Source organism: Salvelinus fontinalis, chromosome 7 (assembly GCF_029448725.1).
Source record: "Salvelinus fontinalis isolate EN_2023a chromosome 7, ASM2944872v1, whole genome shotgun sequence".
Lineage (NCBI taxonomy): Eukaryota > Metazoa > Chordata > Actinopteri > Salmoniformes > Salmonidae > Salvelinus > Salvelinus fontinalis.
The window spans coordinates 52,787,945-52,805,484 of record NC_074671.1 but is presented as its reverse complement, the minus strand read 5'-3'; the positions used below and the strand labels follow the sequence as shown (position 1 = coordinate 52,805,484).

Genomic DNA, 17,540 nt, shown 5'->3' with positions numbered 1-17,540 from the left:
CTTGGGGTCATTGTCCATTTGGAAGACCCATTTGCGACCAAGCTTTAACTTCCTGACTGATGTCTTGAGATGTTGCTTCAATATATCCACATAATTTTCCTTCCTCAAGATGCCATCTATTTTGTGAAGTGCACCAGTCCCTCCTGCAGCAAAGCACGCCCACAACATGATGCTGCCACCCCCGTGCTTCACGGTTGGGATGGTGTTCTTCGGCTTGCAAGCTTCCCCCTTTTTCCTCCAAACATAACGATGGTCATTATGGCCAAACAGTTCTATTTTTGTTTCATCAGACCAGAGGACATTTCTACAAAAAGTACGATCTTTGTCCCCATGTGCAGTTGCAAACAGTAGTCTGGCTTTTATATGGCGATTTTGGAGCAGTGGCTTCTTCCTTGCTGAGCGGCCTTTCAGGTTATGTCGATATAGGACTCGTTTTACTGTAGATATAGATACATTTGTACCTGTTTCCTCCAGCATCTTCACAGGGTCCTTTGCTGTTGTTCTGGGATTGATTTTCACTTTTCGCACCAAAGTACGTTCATGTCTAGGAGACAGAACGTGTCTCCTTCCTGAGCGGTATGACGGCTGCGTGGTCCCATGGTGTTAAAACTTGCATACTATTGTTTGTACAGATGAACGTGGTACCTTCAGGCATTTGGAAATTGCTCCCAAGGATGAACCAGACTTGTGGAGGTCTACAATTGTTTTTCTGAGGTCTTGGCTGATTTCTTTTGATTTTCCCATGATGTCAAGCAAAGAGGCACTGAGTTTGAAGGTAGGCCTTGAAATACATCCACAGGTACACCTCCAATTGACTCAAATTATGTCAATTAGCCTATCAGAAGCTTCTAAAGCCATGACATCATTTTCTGGAATTTTCCAAGCTGTTTAAAGGCACAGTCCACTTAGTGTACGTAAACTTCTGATCCACTGGAATTGTGATACAGTGAATTATAAGTGAAATAATCTGTTTGTAAACAATTGTTGGTAAAATGACTTGTGTCATGCACAAAGTAGATGTCCTAACCGACTTGCCAAAACTATAGTTTGTTAACAAGAAATGTGTGGAGTGGTTGAAAAACGAGTTTTAATGACTCCAACCTAAGTGTATGTAAACTTCCGACTTCAACTGTAGCCATAGTTATAGTCCCTGTGGACAAACACACACGTGTAACTGGTGGGATGTGAACCCTCATCTCCCACTCGGAAGACCAACGTCTTAACTATTAGACCAAAAGGAAATTTCTTCTTGGGCTGAGGTTGTCACCGATTTTCACACGAGCGACACACACACGGACACACACACGGACACACACACGGACACACACACGGACACACACACGGACACACACACGGACACACACACGGACACACACACACACACACACACACACACACACACACACACACACACACACACACACGGACACGGACACGGACACGGACACACACACACAGACAGCCTTAGAAAACCCCATATACTTAAAGTCTTCCTGAATGCCAGGAACAATGTACTGTAGCCATGTCACAGTGATGAGAGCACCTAAGACAATGTGACAATGTATCTGAAATGGGGCAAACTCACTTGCAGAATTTGAAGAGAATCTTCTCAAAGACTAGAACAGGGCCTGTGCTGCCGAGGATGGTGAGAGGCTGCCCAGCGAACAGGGAGTAGGCTATCCCCGTCATGGAGGCCCCGAACAGCGACTCAATTGCACTCTGGCCAAAAGGGGAAGTGACAGTAATGGGTTAATGGACGACAGGTTACATAGCACTTTCATAATAACTACACTGTCTGGGCAGTCTTTATTTGTTGAACATGGGTGTCTACTAGGGGATACGGCAACCAAAACCTAGCTATTCGTTTAGTTCAGCTTCATCAGGACACCATCGTGCTTACCTAACGTGTGAATATAAAAGTGCTTTATTGTTGTGCATTACTCCATCAGAAATCCCAGCGAACACGTCAAGTAGGCCTTCAGAAAGCCAGACTGACAGCCAGCCTGCCATTCGTGATAACATGTTGTTAACGCAGCAAAGCCAACGCGTGTCATGTGGTATGAGCGGTGTGTCTTACTATGCGTCCCTCGGTGGCTTCCCCCAGCAGTCCTCCGAAGGTGATGACAGGAGACATGCAGGCACAGTAGAGGAAAAGGAAGGAGGCCAGACACTGCAGGCTCAAAGCGTCCGTGTAGTCAGATAGGTAGTGGGGCGCCTTGCGCTTGATGTCCATGAAGAACCCTCCAAAGAACCTGGAAATCACACACACATTAGCGGATGTACACGAGCACACACACACCACCTTAGTAAACCAGCATTAAATACCATATGAAGTAAAAGGAGTCATATGTGTTCCCTTTCATTTTTCAGTTTCAATGAAAAAGTATGCACCATAGTGTGTTTTTAAATATTTTTTTCCCCTCACAGGCCACACACTAGGAGGAGAGAGGAAACATTCGGATGTTAGAGGAAGCACATGGCGACCTAGCCAGAGGCGGTTGCCGGGGTAACGGGGGGTGTGACTTTGAGTGGTATTTCAGCCGAGCGGAGATGGATGCTATGCTGTGGCCCTCCGGGAGATCATGGCTCATAGCAGAACTGGGCTGCAGGCCAATCTACTTTACACGTCAGGATGAGTTCCTCAGAGACCTACTGTAGCAGGGAGCATCGCTTACAACTACATCACTTAAAATCCCACGACATACAGTACCACTTACTACAACTGCACATAGCCTACTGCCTCCCTCTAAATATACTGTATCACACTACTGCAGCTTCCTCCTCGCTCTAGATACCCTCTACTACACTACTGTAGATACCCAGAACACATGACCCCTGCAATAAAGTATTGTTAATAAAGTTATAACACTGTAATGTGAGTGTCCATAAGTGCTTATTAGCTACTAATAATTCATATACATTATTTTGCACTCTTAAGTATTTATTAGGCATTTTAAAAGATTAAGTAACACTTTATTTACAGGATCAAAATGCTTATGAGCGAATGCTGTAGGCCACAGGTGTCAAACTCATTCCACGGGGGGCCGAGTGTCTGCGGGTTTTCGCTCCTCCCTTGTACTTGATTGATGAATTAACATCACTAATTAGTTAGGAACTCCCCACACCTGGTTGTCTAGGGCTTTATTGAAAGGAAAAACCAAAGACCTGCAGACACTAGGCCCTCCGTGGAATGAGTTTGACACCCCTGCTGTAGGCTATTAACTATTGAACTAATTATCGCCTATAAAACAGATTCAGGTCAGCACTTAGTTAATGCACACTTAGTGCTCGTATTATAAGTGGACATGATTACATGACAAACTAATAATGGCTTAATAAAAGATTCAAAATCGGCCCTTAGTTAATGCACAGTTAGTGATTTATATGTGGACGTCAAATTACCAAAATAGCTAGAGTTTTTTCCCCCAGTGTTGTCGAGGCACATTTTAATAAGTGATGCTGGTCTTATGTAGAAAAGTATGCATGGATAATTCCAAATGCACGTATCACACTGAATCACTCACAGCTCTTTTAGTGAACGCAGAGCTTGAGGAACGAGAGAGACCCATAAGGATGTGTGTTTTTTAAAGGATGGCTAGATGTACTGCTGGGGACAGGGAGAGCCGGAGAGGAGACAAACAGGGGACTGAAAGACAAAGAGGACCTTAGATGGTCCACAGTGCTGTAGAACAAACTCACAGTTCTAGCCAGCCTAATCTCAGCCCAAACACGCACACCACTTCCCTTCAACTCACAAGCACCACACACACACTCAAACCTACCTTCCTGTGCGCTGTAGCTCTGGGCCTCCATGGCCACCAGGTTCCTCTGCTTCTCCCAGATCTCCGTTGGGTAGAGGAGGGACCTTGCGCTTTTCCTGTGTGGTAAAGAATAGAGGTCAGAGGTCGGATGGAAAATAAATATTTATTTGCCAAAAATAGCTATATCATTTATTTTCAATGCATCTCCACTAGTAGGGATTGTCCTAAAATAGCCTGTCAGGAAAAACATTCCTTCCAACAACACGGGACTGCTTTTTTTAAGGACAAGCAGTCTGGCACGTACCAAAAACAGCTGATGATAGAAAAACAAAACAAATGGATTCAGAAGGGATTTAGAGTGTGTCCTTGGGGTACACCAGCAGTTAAATCCGAGTAAAATTCCGATAGGGTTTAGTCAGTGATGCAGTCGGAAGCAAACTAAGAGATGATGGCATAGGGTCAGAGTCAAATATATACGCATCTCAAAATAAGTCTCTGGTTAGGGGTGATGGCATAGACACCACCAGGAAGAGGCTCACCTGAGAGGGCACGTTTTTGGGCGGCTCTATCCTGATGGAGGGGTCCCACTCCCCAGGTGGCAACACAGTCACCTGGTCCAGGAACTCATCGATGCCGGCCACCAGGTCGTTCCTGTCCTTGGCTTTATACGCCACGTCATGGAACACCTGGGAGGAGCAGAGAGGGAATGGGGTTAACCTGTATGCGTCATCATGAGCTGTTCTTAAACTTGGCTAACATAACCAAAGGCCACACAGGGAAAAGTGCACACATGACTAATGCAACGTGGCTACTTACCTCGTCTGTCATCAGAGTTGCGATGGATCGGCCAATCTCATGGTACTGTGGTCCTTTTCCCAGAGGCCCCAGCAGAATGAACAGGAACCTGAGGGAGAACAGAGAAGAAGGTTTTAACAATTTTTTTTTTTTTTAATCTTAAATAGTCAGGAACTTACCCAATGCAAAAAGACCTATCCCACTTTAGTTACGAACACATACAATTCATAGTATTAACTGTAATCATCATTAACAACAATATTATAATAAAATGAGAGTGTGCGTGTCTGACCTGGTGGTGATGGGGACCTCAGCCAGGCCGTTGAGCAGCACGGCGGGACACAGACGGACAAAGGCCACCACGGGCTGCTCCAAGAACTCTAGCTCCCCCACCAGGACGTTGGATGCCTCTGCACCGGGGGGAATCTTCTTCATGAAGTGGAGGTCAATCTACAGACAATAATCCTATTTAGCTAATAGGAGATAGGAAAATATGCTAAATAGGGTCGACTGAAATGAGGGCCAAGGGATCATGGATAGGCCCACTGAGAAATCTGTCATAAATAGGCTACAGCAGATGTCTGGCTAGATACTGGGTTGTGACTAGAATCAGTGGGTTTATTATTCATTGAGCTACAGAGAAATGGCTAAACGCTTTGAGTGGGTCACACAGCATAGTAAATGCACTGGTCTAACACATACTAACTGGTGGTTAGCATAGTCACAGTAATGTAGCTACTAGCTAATGTACTGCATGTCGATAAAGTAGAATTGTGCTTAGTGGAAACTTTTGGATAGCCTGGTAGCCTGATAGCCAACCTTAGTATGACAACAACCATACGAGTTGGCTATACAGAACATACAAATAATGGTGCGACCAGGCTAGATGAGTGGGGACTTACCTTGCTGAAGTCCACATGGCTGTTCTCCCGGCTGACATGTTCCTTGCCCTCTGTGGTGGCTGGCTGGGACTGGGGAGAGACAGTCTGACCTGGGAGACATCAGGACAGGAGAGAGCCAGACTGTTAGTCACTGTCACTAAACAACATACTGCACTGTATTCAGATTAAGACTTTTAGTGTAACATTATAATCTAGATGAAATTCATCAATTGATTAATCCTACCTAGATTAAAGAAGGAATGAGGCCTTGACGATTGTCTTTGTGATCAAAACGTTGCACTTTCTAAATTGAATTTGCAAGTAGTACTATTTTACTTTTGAAGGTTTGGGACTGCCCAAGAGATTAGAGAAAACACAGGGAGATTATCTATGGCGTACTTGAGGTAATGAAGTGGTTATGACTGGTTTCTGTGCTTGCAACATCTAAATGAGTTCCATTTGAGAAAGGCCCAGTGTTAGTCTCAGACTAGACTATAGGCGTCCTGGCTAGTTGCCTGTATAGATCTCCTCATCTGGGTCCATTGTTGGGATAGGGCAGTAACCCTGGCCAACAGCCTGGTGGACGCTGAAGCGAATAGAGCTCCGCTTAGCTCTGCAAGGCAGGGATTGGCTGTCTGGATCTGAGGGGAGGCAGCCATGGCAGGAGTGCTTTGACGGGGTGGGGCTTACAGATGGGGAAGGGGTGATGGTGGAGGTGGACACACATGGAGGGCAGCACACACACAGAGCGCATGGCCTGCAGGAGAAGGCCTGTCTGAAGGCCTGTCTGCGTGTGTTTGTGTCAGTCTTGGGGGACGCCTTCGTCTTAAAGGTGCAAAAGAGGGGGGAGCTGTCGACTGGATGTGTAAACGAACACACATACATGCACACAGACACAAGCAGACGTGTATATATATATATATATATATATATATATATATATATATATATATATATATATATATATATATATATATATATATATATATATATATATATATATATACACAGTTGAAGTCGGAAGTTTACATACAACTTAGCCAAATAAATTTCAACTCCGTTTTTCACAATTCCTGACATTTAATCCTAGTAGAAATTCCCTGTCTTAGATCAGTTAGGATCACCACTTTATTTTAAGAATGTGAAATGTCAGAATAATAGTAGAGAGAATAATTTATTTCAGCTTGTATTTCACATTCCCAGTGGGTCAGAAGTTTACGTACACTCAATTACTATTTTTTCCTTTAAATTGTTTAACTTGGGTCAAACGTTTTGGGTAGCCTTCCACAAGCTTCCCACAATAAGTTGGGTGAATTTTAGCCCATTCCTCCTGACAGAGCTGGTGTAACTGAGTCAGGTTTGTAGGCCTCCTTGCTCACACACGCTTTTTCAGTTCTGCCCACAAATTTTCTATAGGATTGGGGTCTGGGCTTTGTGATGGCCAGTCCAATACCTTGACTTTGTTGTCCTTAAGCCATTTTGCTACAACTTTGGAAGTATGCTTGGGGTCATTGTCCATTTGGAAGACCCATTTGTGACCAAGTTAGTTTTAACTTCCTGACTGGTGTCTTGATGTTGCTTCAATATATCCACATAATTTTCCTTCCTCATGATGCCATCTATTTTGTGAAGTGCACCAGTCCCTCCTGCAGCAAAGCACCCCCACAACATGATGCTGCCACCCCCGTGCTTCATGGTTGGGATGGTGTTCTTCGGCTTGCAAGCCTCCCCCTTTTTCCTCCAAACATAACAATGGTCCTTATGGCCAAACAGTTATATTTTTGATTCTTCAGACCAGAGGACATTTCTACAAAAAATACAATCTTTGTCCCCATGTGCAGTTGCAAACCGTAGTCTGTTTTTTTATGGTGGTTTTGGAGCAGTGGCTTATTTCTAGCTGAGCGTCTTTCAGGTTATGTCGATATAGGACTCATTTTACTGTGGATATAGATACATTTGTACCCGTTTCCTCCAGCATCTTCACACGGTGCTTTGCTGTTATTCTGGGATTGATTTTCACTTTTCGCACCAAAGTATGTTCATCTCTAGGAGACAGAACGCATCTCCTTCCTGAGCGGTAAGACAGCTGCGTGGTCCCATGGTGTTTATACTTGTGTACTATTGTTTATACAGATGAATGTGGTACCTTCACGCGTTTGGAAATTGCTCCCAAGGATGGACCAGACTTGTGGAGGTCAACAATTTTTTCTGGGGTCTTGGCTGATTTCTTTTGATTTTCCCATGTCAAGCAAAGAGGCACTGCGTTTGAAGGTAGGCCTTGAAATGTATCCACAGGTACACCTCCAATTGACTCAAATTATGTCAATTAGCCTATCAGAAGCTTCTAAAGCCATGACATAATTTTCTGGAATTTTCCAAGCTGTTTAAAGTCACAGTGAACTTAGTGTACGTAAACTTCTGACCCACTGGAATTGTGATACAGTGAATTATAAGTGAAATAATCTGTCTGTAAACAATTGTTGGAAGAATTACTTGTGTCATGCACAAAGTAGATGTCCTAACCTACTTGCCAAAACTACAGTTTGTTAACAAGAAATGTGTGGAGTGGTTGAAAAACGAGTTTTAATGACTCCAACCTAAGTGTATGTAAACTTCAGACTTCAACTGTGTACATATATACACAATATATATATATACACACACACACACACACACACACACACACACACACACACACACACACACACACACACACACACACACATACATATGACATATGACACACACACACATAGACACACACAGACACATACAGACATAGACACATACACACAAACAAAAGGAGAGAATGTAGATAGTAGTTGAGATATTAATCAAACAACACATCAAGTCACATAGAAACACAATACAGGACAACAATCAGAAAAGCCACAAAACTGTGATTTGTGTGTGGTTGGTTGGTTGGTTGGTTGGTTGGTGAGCTCACCGTTCTTGTCCATGGAGTGGGGCTCGGAATGCTTTTTGCCGATGTCGGCGAAGGAGCGTACGATGGGGATGCGGTTGGCCAGCTTCTTGTGGTTCTGGTGGTGGTGCTGCTTCAGGAGCGCCTCACGGATCCTCCTCCTCACGTCCTCCCCCACCGCGGCCGACACCTCATGCTGGTCCAGGACCATATCTGAGAGAACACACATATAGATTGGTTAGGGGTTTGAGTGCCTTGCTCAAGGGCACAACGGCAGTAGTTGGCACCTGATATTCTAACTCCGGTAACTCTCCAGTTGCAGACTCACTCCCGCCAGACTTTCCCCGTCGACCCCTTGGATTTGAACCAGCAACCTTCTGGCCACCCTCCAATCCAGCACCACTCTACGTACCGGCGATCTCCTCCAGTGAGTTGGCCCTCATGTCCAGCAGCACAGTGCCGTTGAGGATGCAGCTCCTCAGCTCAAATATGCTATGAAGAGACAGGGTGGCCACGTAGGGCTTGCTCCAACGCTCGCCTCCATCCTCCACGTCCTCCTCAAACTTCAGCCACCTACACACACACACAGATACGCATAAGCAGAAAAACGGACACCTGATTGGCTGTGAAGCTGGAGCGGGTCGTGCGATTGGTTACCTGGCGGTCTCCTTCCACTCTGCATCCTCGCCCTCTCTCAGGCAGATCTCATCCAGCTCAGTGAAGAGGGCATGAGGTATGTGCTCCTCATCACCATCCTCTGTCCCCAGAAGGAACTGCACCCTCTGGGCAGGAGTGTCTGCTGTAGAGGGGTAGAGGAGGTGAAGGAGAGGGTTGGGGGTGTGGAGAGGGGGGAAGAAAGGGAGAAGGGGGAAGATGAGTAAGAGAGAAAGGGGGGTGAGAGAAAGAAAAAAAACTTTTTCCCAAACACAGTGTGTCTAAACTCTGGTGTCCACCCAGCGCGCCCTAAACATCCTGTCTGAGGACCAACTAGGTTCACCTAGCCACATAATAATACACACCGGCACAAACGACCTGAGACCACAGCAGGAAAGGGTGGCCACAGCACTGACGGGAGTGATTGAAAAAGCTTCTTCTACTTTCCCCAATAACAAGTGGTTATCTCCACCCTGCTACCACGAAAAGACTTCCCTGCTACAATACAGCTGGTAAACGCAAGTATTTCCTGTGACTGTGCCTCAAAACCAAATGTTTTCCTAGCCCTCCACTCCACCCTGGACTTGAACAGCCCCTATGACCAGGTCCACCTGGTGGGCAGCACTGCCCACCTTCGCCCGGACTCTAAAGGACATCGCTCTTAAATGCAGCCCCAACACTTCACACAGGAGCAACTGATCAATAGACACCCCACCCAGACCAGCGAGACACACTCCCAGACCTGCGGGAACCCCCCCCCCCCCCCCCCCCCCTGACCCCCACATAGAAAACCCACACCAAGAGGACCTACATCCAGACCACAACACCACCAGACACATACAGACCCCCACCCCAACCATGCACACACCCCATTTAGGCCCCCTCAGATCAGACCTATGCCCCTCCTCCCCACCCCATGCACCCCACCCCCACAAAGAGGACCTCAACATGGAAGTCACACATACGCCCAGGCAGTGAGTGGGCAAACAGGCCCAACCCCCACTCTTACACTAGCCCAAGCCAATAGCATGTACCAGATGCTCAGCAGGCTCTGCTCACACTTCCTGGCCTGAGGCCAAACCACACGACCAACAACATTAGACACTTTATGGAACACAAAGCCTTCACTATCTCATCCTGGAATATCCAAGGCCTGAAGTCATCTGCCTTTGGCCTAAAGATCAGGAACCTGGACTTCATCAAAGAAATCAGAAATGCAGACATTGTCATCCTACAAGAAACCTGGTATAGAGGAGACAGACACACTGGTTGCCCTTCTAGGTAACGGAGAGCTGGTAGTCCCATCCAGCAAACTACCAGGTGTGAAACAGGGAAGAGACTCAGGGGGTATGCTAATTTGGTATAGAGCAGACCTAACTCACTCCATTAAATTAATCAAAACAGAAACATTTTACATTTGGCTAGAAATTCAAAAGGAAATTACCTTAGAAAAATGTCCTTCTGTGTGCTACCTATATCCCCCCCACTAAAATCCCCATACTTTAATGAAGACAGCTTCTCCATCCTGGAGGGGGAAATCAATCATTTCCAGACCCAGGGACTAGACCGTGGCGACCTAAATGCCAGAACCAGACAAGAACCTGACACCCTCAGCACACAGGGGGACAAACACCTGCCTGGAGGTGACAACATTCCATCCCCCATATGCCCCCCTAGGCACAACTATGACAACATAACCAACAAAAATGGGTCACAACTCCTGCAGCTCTGTCGCACGCTAGGTATGTACATAGTCAATGGTAGGCTTCAAGGGGACTCCTATGGTAGGTACAACTATAGCTCATCTCTTGGCACTAGTACTGTAGACTACTTTATCACTGACCTCAACCCAGAGTCTCTCAGAGCATTCACAGTCAGCCCACTGACACCCCTATCAGACCACAGCACAGCAAGTCACAGTCTACTTGAACAGAGCAATACTCGATCATGAGGCATCAAAGCCAAAGGAACTGAGTAACATTAAGAAATGCTATAGATGGAAGGAATGTAGTTTGGAAACCTACCAAAAAACAATCAGGCAACAACAAATTCAATCCCTTTTAGACAACTTCCTGGACAAAACGTTCCACTGTAATAGTGAAGGTGTAAACTTGGCAGTAGAACATCTCAACAGTATATTTGACCTCTCAGCTTCCCTATCAAATCTAAAAATCTCAAATAGAAAATGAACAACAATGACAAATGTTTTGATGAAGGATGCAAAAATCTAAGAAATAAATTGAGAAACCTGTCCAACCAAAAACATAGAGACCCGGAAAACCTGAGACTACGCCTTCACTATGGTGAATCACTAAAACAATACAGAAATACACCACGGAAAAAGAAGGAACAGCACGTCAGAAATCAGCTCAATGAAATTGAAGAATCCATAGACTCTAACCACTTATGGGAAAATTGGAAAACACTAAACAAACAACAACATGAAGAATTATCTATCCAAAATGGAGATGTATGGGTAAACCACTTCTCCAATCTTTTTGACTCTATAACCAAGACCAAACAGCAAAAACATATAAATAATCAAATACAAATCTTAGAATCAACTATTAAAGACTACCAGAACGCACTGGATTCTCCAATTACCTTGAATGAACTACAGGACAAAATAAAAACCCTCCAACCCAAAAAGGCCTGTGGTGTTGATGGTATCCTCAATGAAATTATAAAATATACAGACAACAAATTCCAATTGGCTATACTAAAACTCTTTAACATCATCCTTAGCTCTGGCATCTTCCCCAATATTTGGAACCAAGGACTGATCACCCCAATCCACAAAAGTGGAGACAAATTTTACCCAAATTACTACCGTGGGATATGCGTCAACAGCAACCTTGGGAAAATCCTCTGCATTATCATTAACAGCAGACTCGTACATTTCCTCAGTGAAAACAATGTACTGAGCAAATGTCAAATGGGCTTTTTACTAAATTATCATACAACAGACCATGTATTCACCCTGCACACCCTGATTGACAAACAAACAAACCAAAACAAAGACAAAGTTTTCTCATGCTTTGTTGATTTCAAAAAAGCCTTCGACACAATTTGGCATGAGAGTCTGCTATATACATTGATGGAAAGTGGTGTTGGGGGAAAAACATACGACATCATAAAATCCATGTACACAAACAACAAGTGTGCGGTTAAAATAGGCAAAAAACACACACATTTCTTCCCACAGGGCCGTGGGGTGAGACAGGGATGCAGCGTAAGCTCTTCAAAATATATATACAATATATCAACGAATTGGCGAGGGCACTAGAAAAGTCTGCAGCACCCAGCCTCACCCTACCAGAATCTGAAGTCAAATGTCTACTGTTTGCTGAAGATCTGGTGCTTCTGTCACCAACCAAGGAGGGCCTACAGCAGCACCTTCAGCACAGATTCTGCCAGACCTGGGCCATGACAGTGAATCTCAGTAAGACCAAAATGTTTTATTTTTTTTATTTCACCTTTATTTAACCAGGTAGGCCAGTTGAGAACAAGTTCTCATTTACAACTGCGACCTAGCCAAGATAAAGCAAAGCAGTGCGACAAAAAACAACACAGAGTTACACATAGGATAAACAAAAGTACAGTCAATAACAAAATAGAAAAATCTATATGCACTGTGTGCAAATGGAGTGAGGAGGTAAGGCAATAAATAGGCCATAGTAGAAAAGTAATTACAATTTAGCAAATTAACACTGAAGTGATAGATGTGCAGATGATGATGTGCAAGTAGAAGTACTGGTGTGCAAAAGAGCAAAAAGTAAATAAAAACAATATAGGGATGAGGTAGGTAGTTGGGTGGGCTATTTACAGATGGGCTATGTGCAGCTGCAGCGATCGGTAAGCTGCTCGGATAGCTGATGCTTAAAGTTAGTGAGGGAGATATAAGTCTCCAACTTCAGTGATTTTTGCAATTCGTTCCAGTCATTGGCAGCAGAGAACTGTAAGGAAAGGTGGCCAAAGTGGGTGTTGGGGATGACCAATGAGATATACCTGCTGGAGCGCGTGCTACAGGTGGGTGTTGTTATCGTGACCAGTGAGCTGAGATAAGGCGGTGCTTTACCAAGCAGAGACTTGTAGATGACCTGGAGCCAGTGGGTCTGGCAACGAATATGTAGCGAGGGCCAGCCGACGAGAGCATACAGGTCGCAGTGGTGGGTGGTATAAGAGGCTTTGGTGACAAAATGGATGGCACTGTGATAGACTGCATCCAGTTTGCTGAGTAGAGTGTTGGAGGCTATTTTGTAAATGACATCGCCGAAGTCGAAGGATCAGTAGGATAGTCAGTTTTACGAGGGTATGTTTGGCAGCGTGAGTGAAGGAGGCTTTGTTGCGAAATAGAAAGCCGATTCTAGATTTAATTTTGGATTGGAGATGCTTAATATGAGTCTGGAAGGAGAGTTTACAGTCTAGCCAGACACCTAGGTATTTGTAGTTGTCCACATATTCTAAGTCAGAACCGTCCAGAGTAGTGATGCTAGTCGGGCGGGCGGGTGCGGGCAGCGATCGGTTGAAAAGCATGCATTTAGTTTTACTAGCGTTTAAGAGCAGTTGGAGGCCATGGAAGGAGTGTTGTATGGCATTGAAGCTCGTTTGGAGGTTTGTTAACACAGTGTCCAAAGAAGGGCCAGATGTATACAGAATGGTGTCAGCCCAAGAATTGAACCCTGTGGTAACCCCATAGAGACTGCCAGAGGTCCAGACAACAGGCCTTCTGATTTGACACACTGAACTCTATCTGAGAAGTCGTTGGTGAACCAGGCAAGGCAGTCATTTGAGAAACCAAGGCTGTTGAGTCTGCCGATAAGAATACGGTGATTGACAGAGTCGAAAGCCTTGGCCAGGTCGATGAATACGGCTGCACAGTATTGTCTTTTATCGATGGCGGTTATGACATAATTTAGTACCTTGACCAGCTCAGAAACCGGATTGCATAGCGGAGAAGTTACGGTGGGATTCGAAATGGTCAGTGATCTGTTTGTTAACTTGGCTTTCGAAGACTTTAGAAAGGCAGGGAAGGATGGATATAGGTCCGTAACAGTTTGGGTCTAGAGTGCCTCCCCCTTTGAAGAGGGGGATGACCGCGGCAACTTTTCAATCTTTAGGAATCTCGGATGATATGAAAGAGAGATTGAACAGACTAGTAATAGGGGTTGCGACATGGCGGCAGATAATTTTAGAAAGAGAGGGTCCAGATTGTCTAGCCCAGCTGATTTGTACAGGTCCAGGTTTTGCAGCTCTTTCAGAACATCTGCTATCTGGATTTGGGTGAAGGAGACGCTGGGGAGGCTTGGGCAAGTAGCTGTGGGGGGTGCAGAGCTGTTGGCCAGGGTTGGGGTAGCCAGGAGGAAAGCATGGCCAGCCGTAGAGAAATGCTTATTGAAATTCTCAATTATCGTGGATTTATCGGTGGTGACAGTGTTTCCTAGCCTCAGTGCGGTGGGCAGCTGGGAGGAGGTGCTCTTATTCTCCATGAACTTTACAGTGTCCCAAAACTTTTTTGAGTTAGAGCTACAGGATGCAAATTTCTGTTTGAAAAAGCTAGCCTTAGCTTTCCTTACTGACTGTGTGTATTGGTTCCTGACTTCCCTGAAAAGTTGCATATCTCGGGGACTATACTATAATAATAGTATTCCAAAAAAGGTCCAGTCACCAGGACCACAAATACAAAGTCCATCTAGACACCGCTTGGGCTAAACATCAGTGCCACAGGTAACTTCCACAAAGCTGTGAACGATCTGAGAGACAAGGCAAGAAGGGCATTCTATGCCATCAAAAGGAACATAACATTCGACATACCAATTAGGATCTGGCTAAAAATACTTGAATCAGTTATAGAACCCATTGCCCTTCATGGTTGTTAAGTCTGGGGTCCGCTCACCAACCAAGAATTCACAAAATGGGACACACATCAAATTGAGACTCTGCATGCAGAATTCTGCAAAAAATATCCTCTGTGTACAACGTAGAACACCAAATAATGCATGTGGAGCAGAATTAGGCCGATACCCGCTAATTATCAAAAGCCAGAAAAGAGACGTTATATTCTACAACCACCTAAAAGGAAGCGATTCCCAAACCTTCCATAACAAAGCCATCACCTACAGAGAGATGAACCTGGAGAAGAGTCCCCTAAGCAAGCTGGTCCTGGGCCTCGATTCACAAACACACCCCACAGAGGCCCAGAACAGCCACACAATTAGACCCAACCAAATCATGAGAAAACAAAAAGATAATTACTTGACACATTGGAAAGAAGTAACAAAAAAACAGCGCAAACTAGAATGCTATTTGGCCCTAAACAGAGAGTACACAGTGGCAGAATAACTAACCACAGTGACTAACCCAAACTTAAGGAAAGCTTTGACTATGTACAGACTCAGTGAGCATAGCCTTGCTATTGAGAAAGGCCGCTGTAGGCAGACCTGGCTCTCAAGAGAAGACAGGCTATGTGCCCACAAAATGAGGTGGAAACTGAGCTGCACTTCCTAACCTCCTGCCCAATGTATGACCATATTAGAGACACATATTTCCCTCAGAATACACAGATCCACAAAGAATTCGAAAACAAATCCGATTTTGATGAACTCCCATATCTACTGGGTGACAAACCGCAGCGTGCCATCACAGCAGCAAGATTATTATTTTTGAACTTCTGTGTGTGTAATGTTTACAGTTCATTTTTATTGTTTATTTCACTTTTGTATATTATCTACTTCACTTGCTTTGGCAATGTTAACATATGTTCCCATGCCAATAAAGCCCCTTGAATTGAAAGAGAGACAGATAGACAGAGAGAGAGAGAGAGAGAGAGAGCATGGTGAGCGAGAGAGAGAGAGAGAGCATGGTGAGCGAGAGAGAGAGAGAGAGAGAGAGAGAGAGCAGAGAGAGAGAGAGAGCATGGTGAGCGAGAGAGAGAGAGAGAGAGAGAGAGAGCAGAGAGAGAGAGAGAGCATGGTGAGCGAGAGAGAGAGAGAGAGCATGGTGAGCGAGAGAGAGAGAGAGAGAGAGAGCAGAGAGAGAGAGAGCATGGCGAGAGAGAGAGCATGTTGAAAGAGAGAGCATGGTGAGAGAGAGAGAGAGAGAGAGAGAGAGAGAGAGAGAGAGAGACAGAGAGACAGAGAGACAGAGAGACAGAGAGAGAGCATGGTGTGCGAGAGAGAGCATGGTGTGCGAGAGAGAGCGAGAGAGAGAGAGAGAGAGAGAGAGAGAGAGAGAGAGAGAGAGAAAGAAGAAAGAGAGGGATAAAAAAGGATAGAGCAGGAGAGCGAGAAGAGGTGTGAAGAGACGTCAATCAATGTAGCCTTGGTGCCAGTCTGTTCTGCACTCTTGCCAACGGTCTGGCCTCACGGCAATCTCAACTTTCACTATGCAGACAGATTTTGTGCGGGGTCACTGATTTAGTTTGAGAAATTCGACATGAGCTAGCAACTATTCGTCAGGACAGACAAATAGCGGTTGCTTAGCAACTTGAGAAAAAAGGATCTGTGGTACAAAAAAAGTGATAGAATTCCAATATTTGCATAACCCAATATTTGCATAACCATCGCGTTATTGAATCAGGATCACAACTTCTGTTCTCTTTTGGCTCATTAATGATAGTTGGCAAGAGCACAAATAGATCTGAGACCTGAGAAGTGTCAATGACAGAGAAACAAGAACAAATGACATGTCACACATTTTCACAGGGAACATTTTGTCAGTACACTGCCCCTATAGACTTACACTCTTAGAAAGAAAAACAACTTTGAAGAACACTTGTTGGTTCCAGGTAGAACCCTTTCGGTTCCAAATAGAACCGGTTTGGGTTCCATGTAGAACCCTTTCCACAGTGTGTTCTGCATGGAAGCCAAAATGGTTCTACATGGAACCAAAAAGGGTATTCCTATGGGGACAGCTGAAGAACCCTTTTTTCAAATAGTGTGGTTTGGTCACATTTTCACAGGGAACATTCTTTGCAGCACACTCCCCCCATAGACTTACTGTGGGAGGGTGATTCTCTGCCATCGCCGTCCACCCCAGATTCCCTCTCTTTGGATCTCTTCCTGCTGTTTTTGTTGTGGCCGCCATGGTGACGGTGACGTCGGTGGGACTTCCTCCCCAGGGGAACGTGGACCCCGATGTAAAGGGTCCGGTGGCCTGGGGACACAATGAAAACGTGGCATCAAACTACAATCACTATAACCCCAGAAATGTAGGGCCTACAACCACATGGCCTACCATTTGTGCATTTACAAAAATGTACTTTTGAAATGTGATGCATTCATTAAAACGCAAGGCCCTGATGAAGAAGAAGAAAATCACTTGGGTCAGATTCATACAAACAAATGACAATTTGGTGTCAGCTGGAAATGAGATACTGAAGCACTGCAATGATCTCTCTCTCTCTCTGCTTTAACAGCACTACTCAGTGGAAGTACTGTTTAACAAAAACAACCATGCCCAGAAACTAAGGCAGTAAGTCAAGGACAGGATGATTCTAGCAATATGTCTCCCTGAAACGTCATGTGT

General features: G+C 44.9%; 1 protein-coding gene across 3 annotated transcripts in view; it reads right to left on the bottom strand.

Annotated features, from left to right (window-relative positions):
* The window catches only part of LOC129859659 (sodium-driven chloride bicarbonate exchanger-like), a 46,876-nt gene that overhangs the window by 11,255 nt on the left and 18,081 nt on the right, over nt 1–17,540 (bottom strand). For all 3 annotated transcript variants that reach the window (XM_055929708.1, XM_055929709.1, XM_055929710.1), the window contains 11 exons: nt 17,013–17,168; nt 9,018–9,159; nt 8,773–8,933; nt 8,385–8,573; nt 5,459–5,547; nt 4,849–5,006; nt 4,578–4,665; nt 4,301–4,447; nt 3,783–3,877; nt 2,078–2,252; nt 1,586–1,719 (listed from right to left, as the gene is read on the bottom strand). In XM_055929708.1, the coding sequence (XP_055785683.1) occupies nt 1,586–1,719; nt 2,078–2,252; nt 3,783–3,877; nt 4,301–4,447; nt 4,578–4,665; nt 4,849–5,006; nt 5,459–5,547; nt 8,385–8,573; nt 8,773–8,933; nt 9,018–9,159; nt 17,013–17,168 (1,534 nt within the window). The remainder of the gene's footprint in view (nt 1–1,585; nt 1,720–2,077; nt 2,253–3,782; nt 3,878–4,300; nt 4,448–4,577; nt 4,666–4,848; nt 5,007–5,458; nt 5,548–8,384; nt 8,574–8,772; nt 8,934–9,017; nt 9,160–17,012; nt 17,169–17,540) is intronic.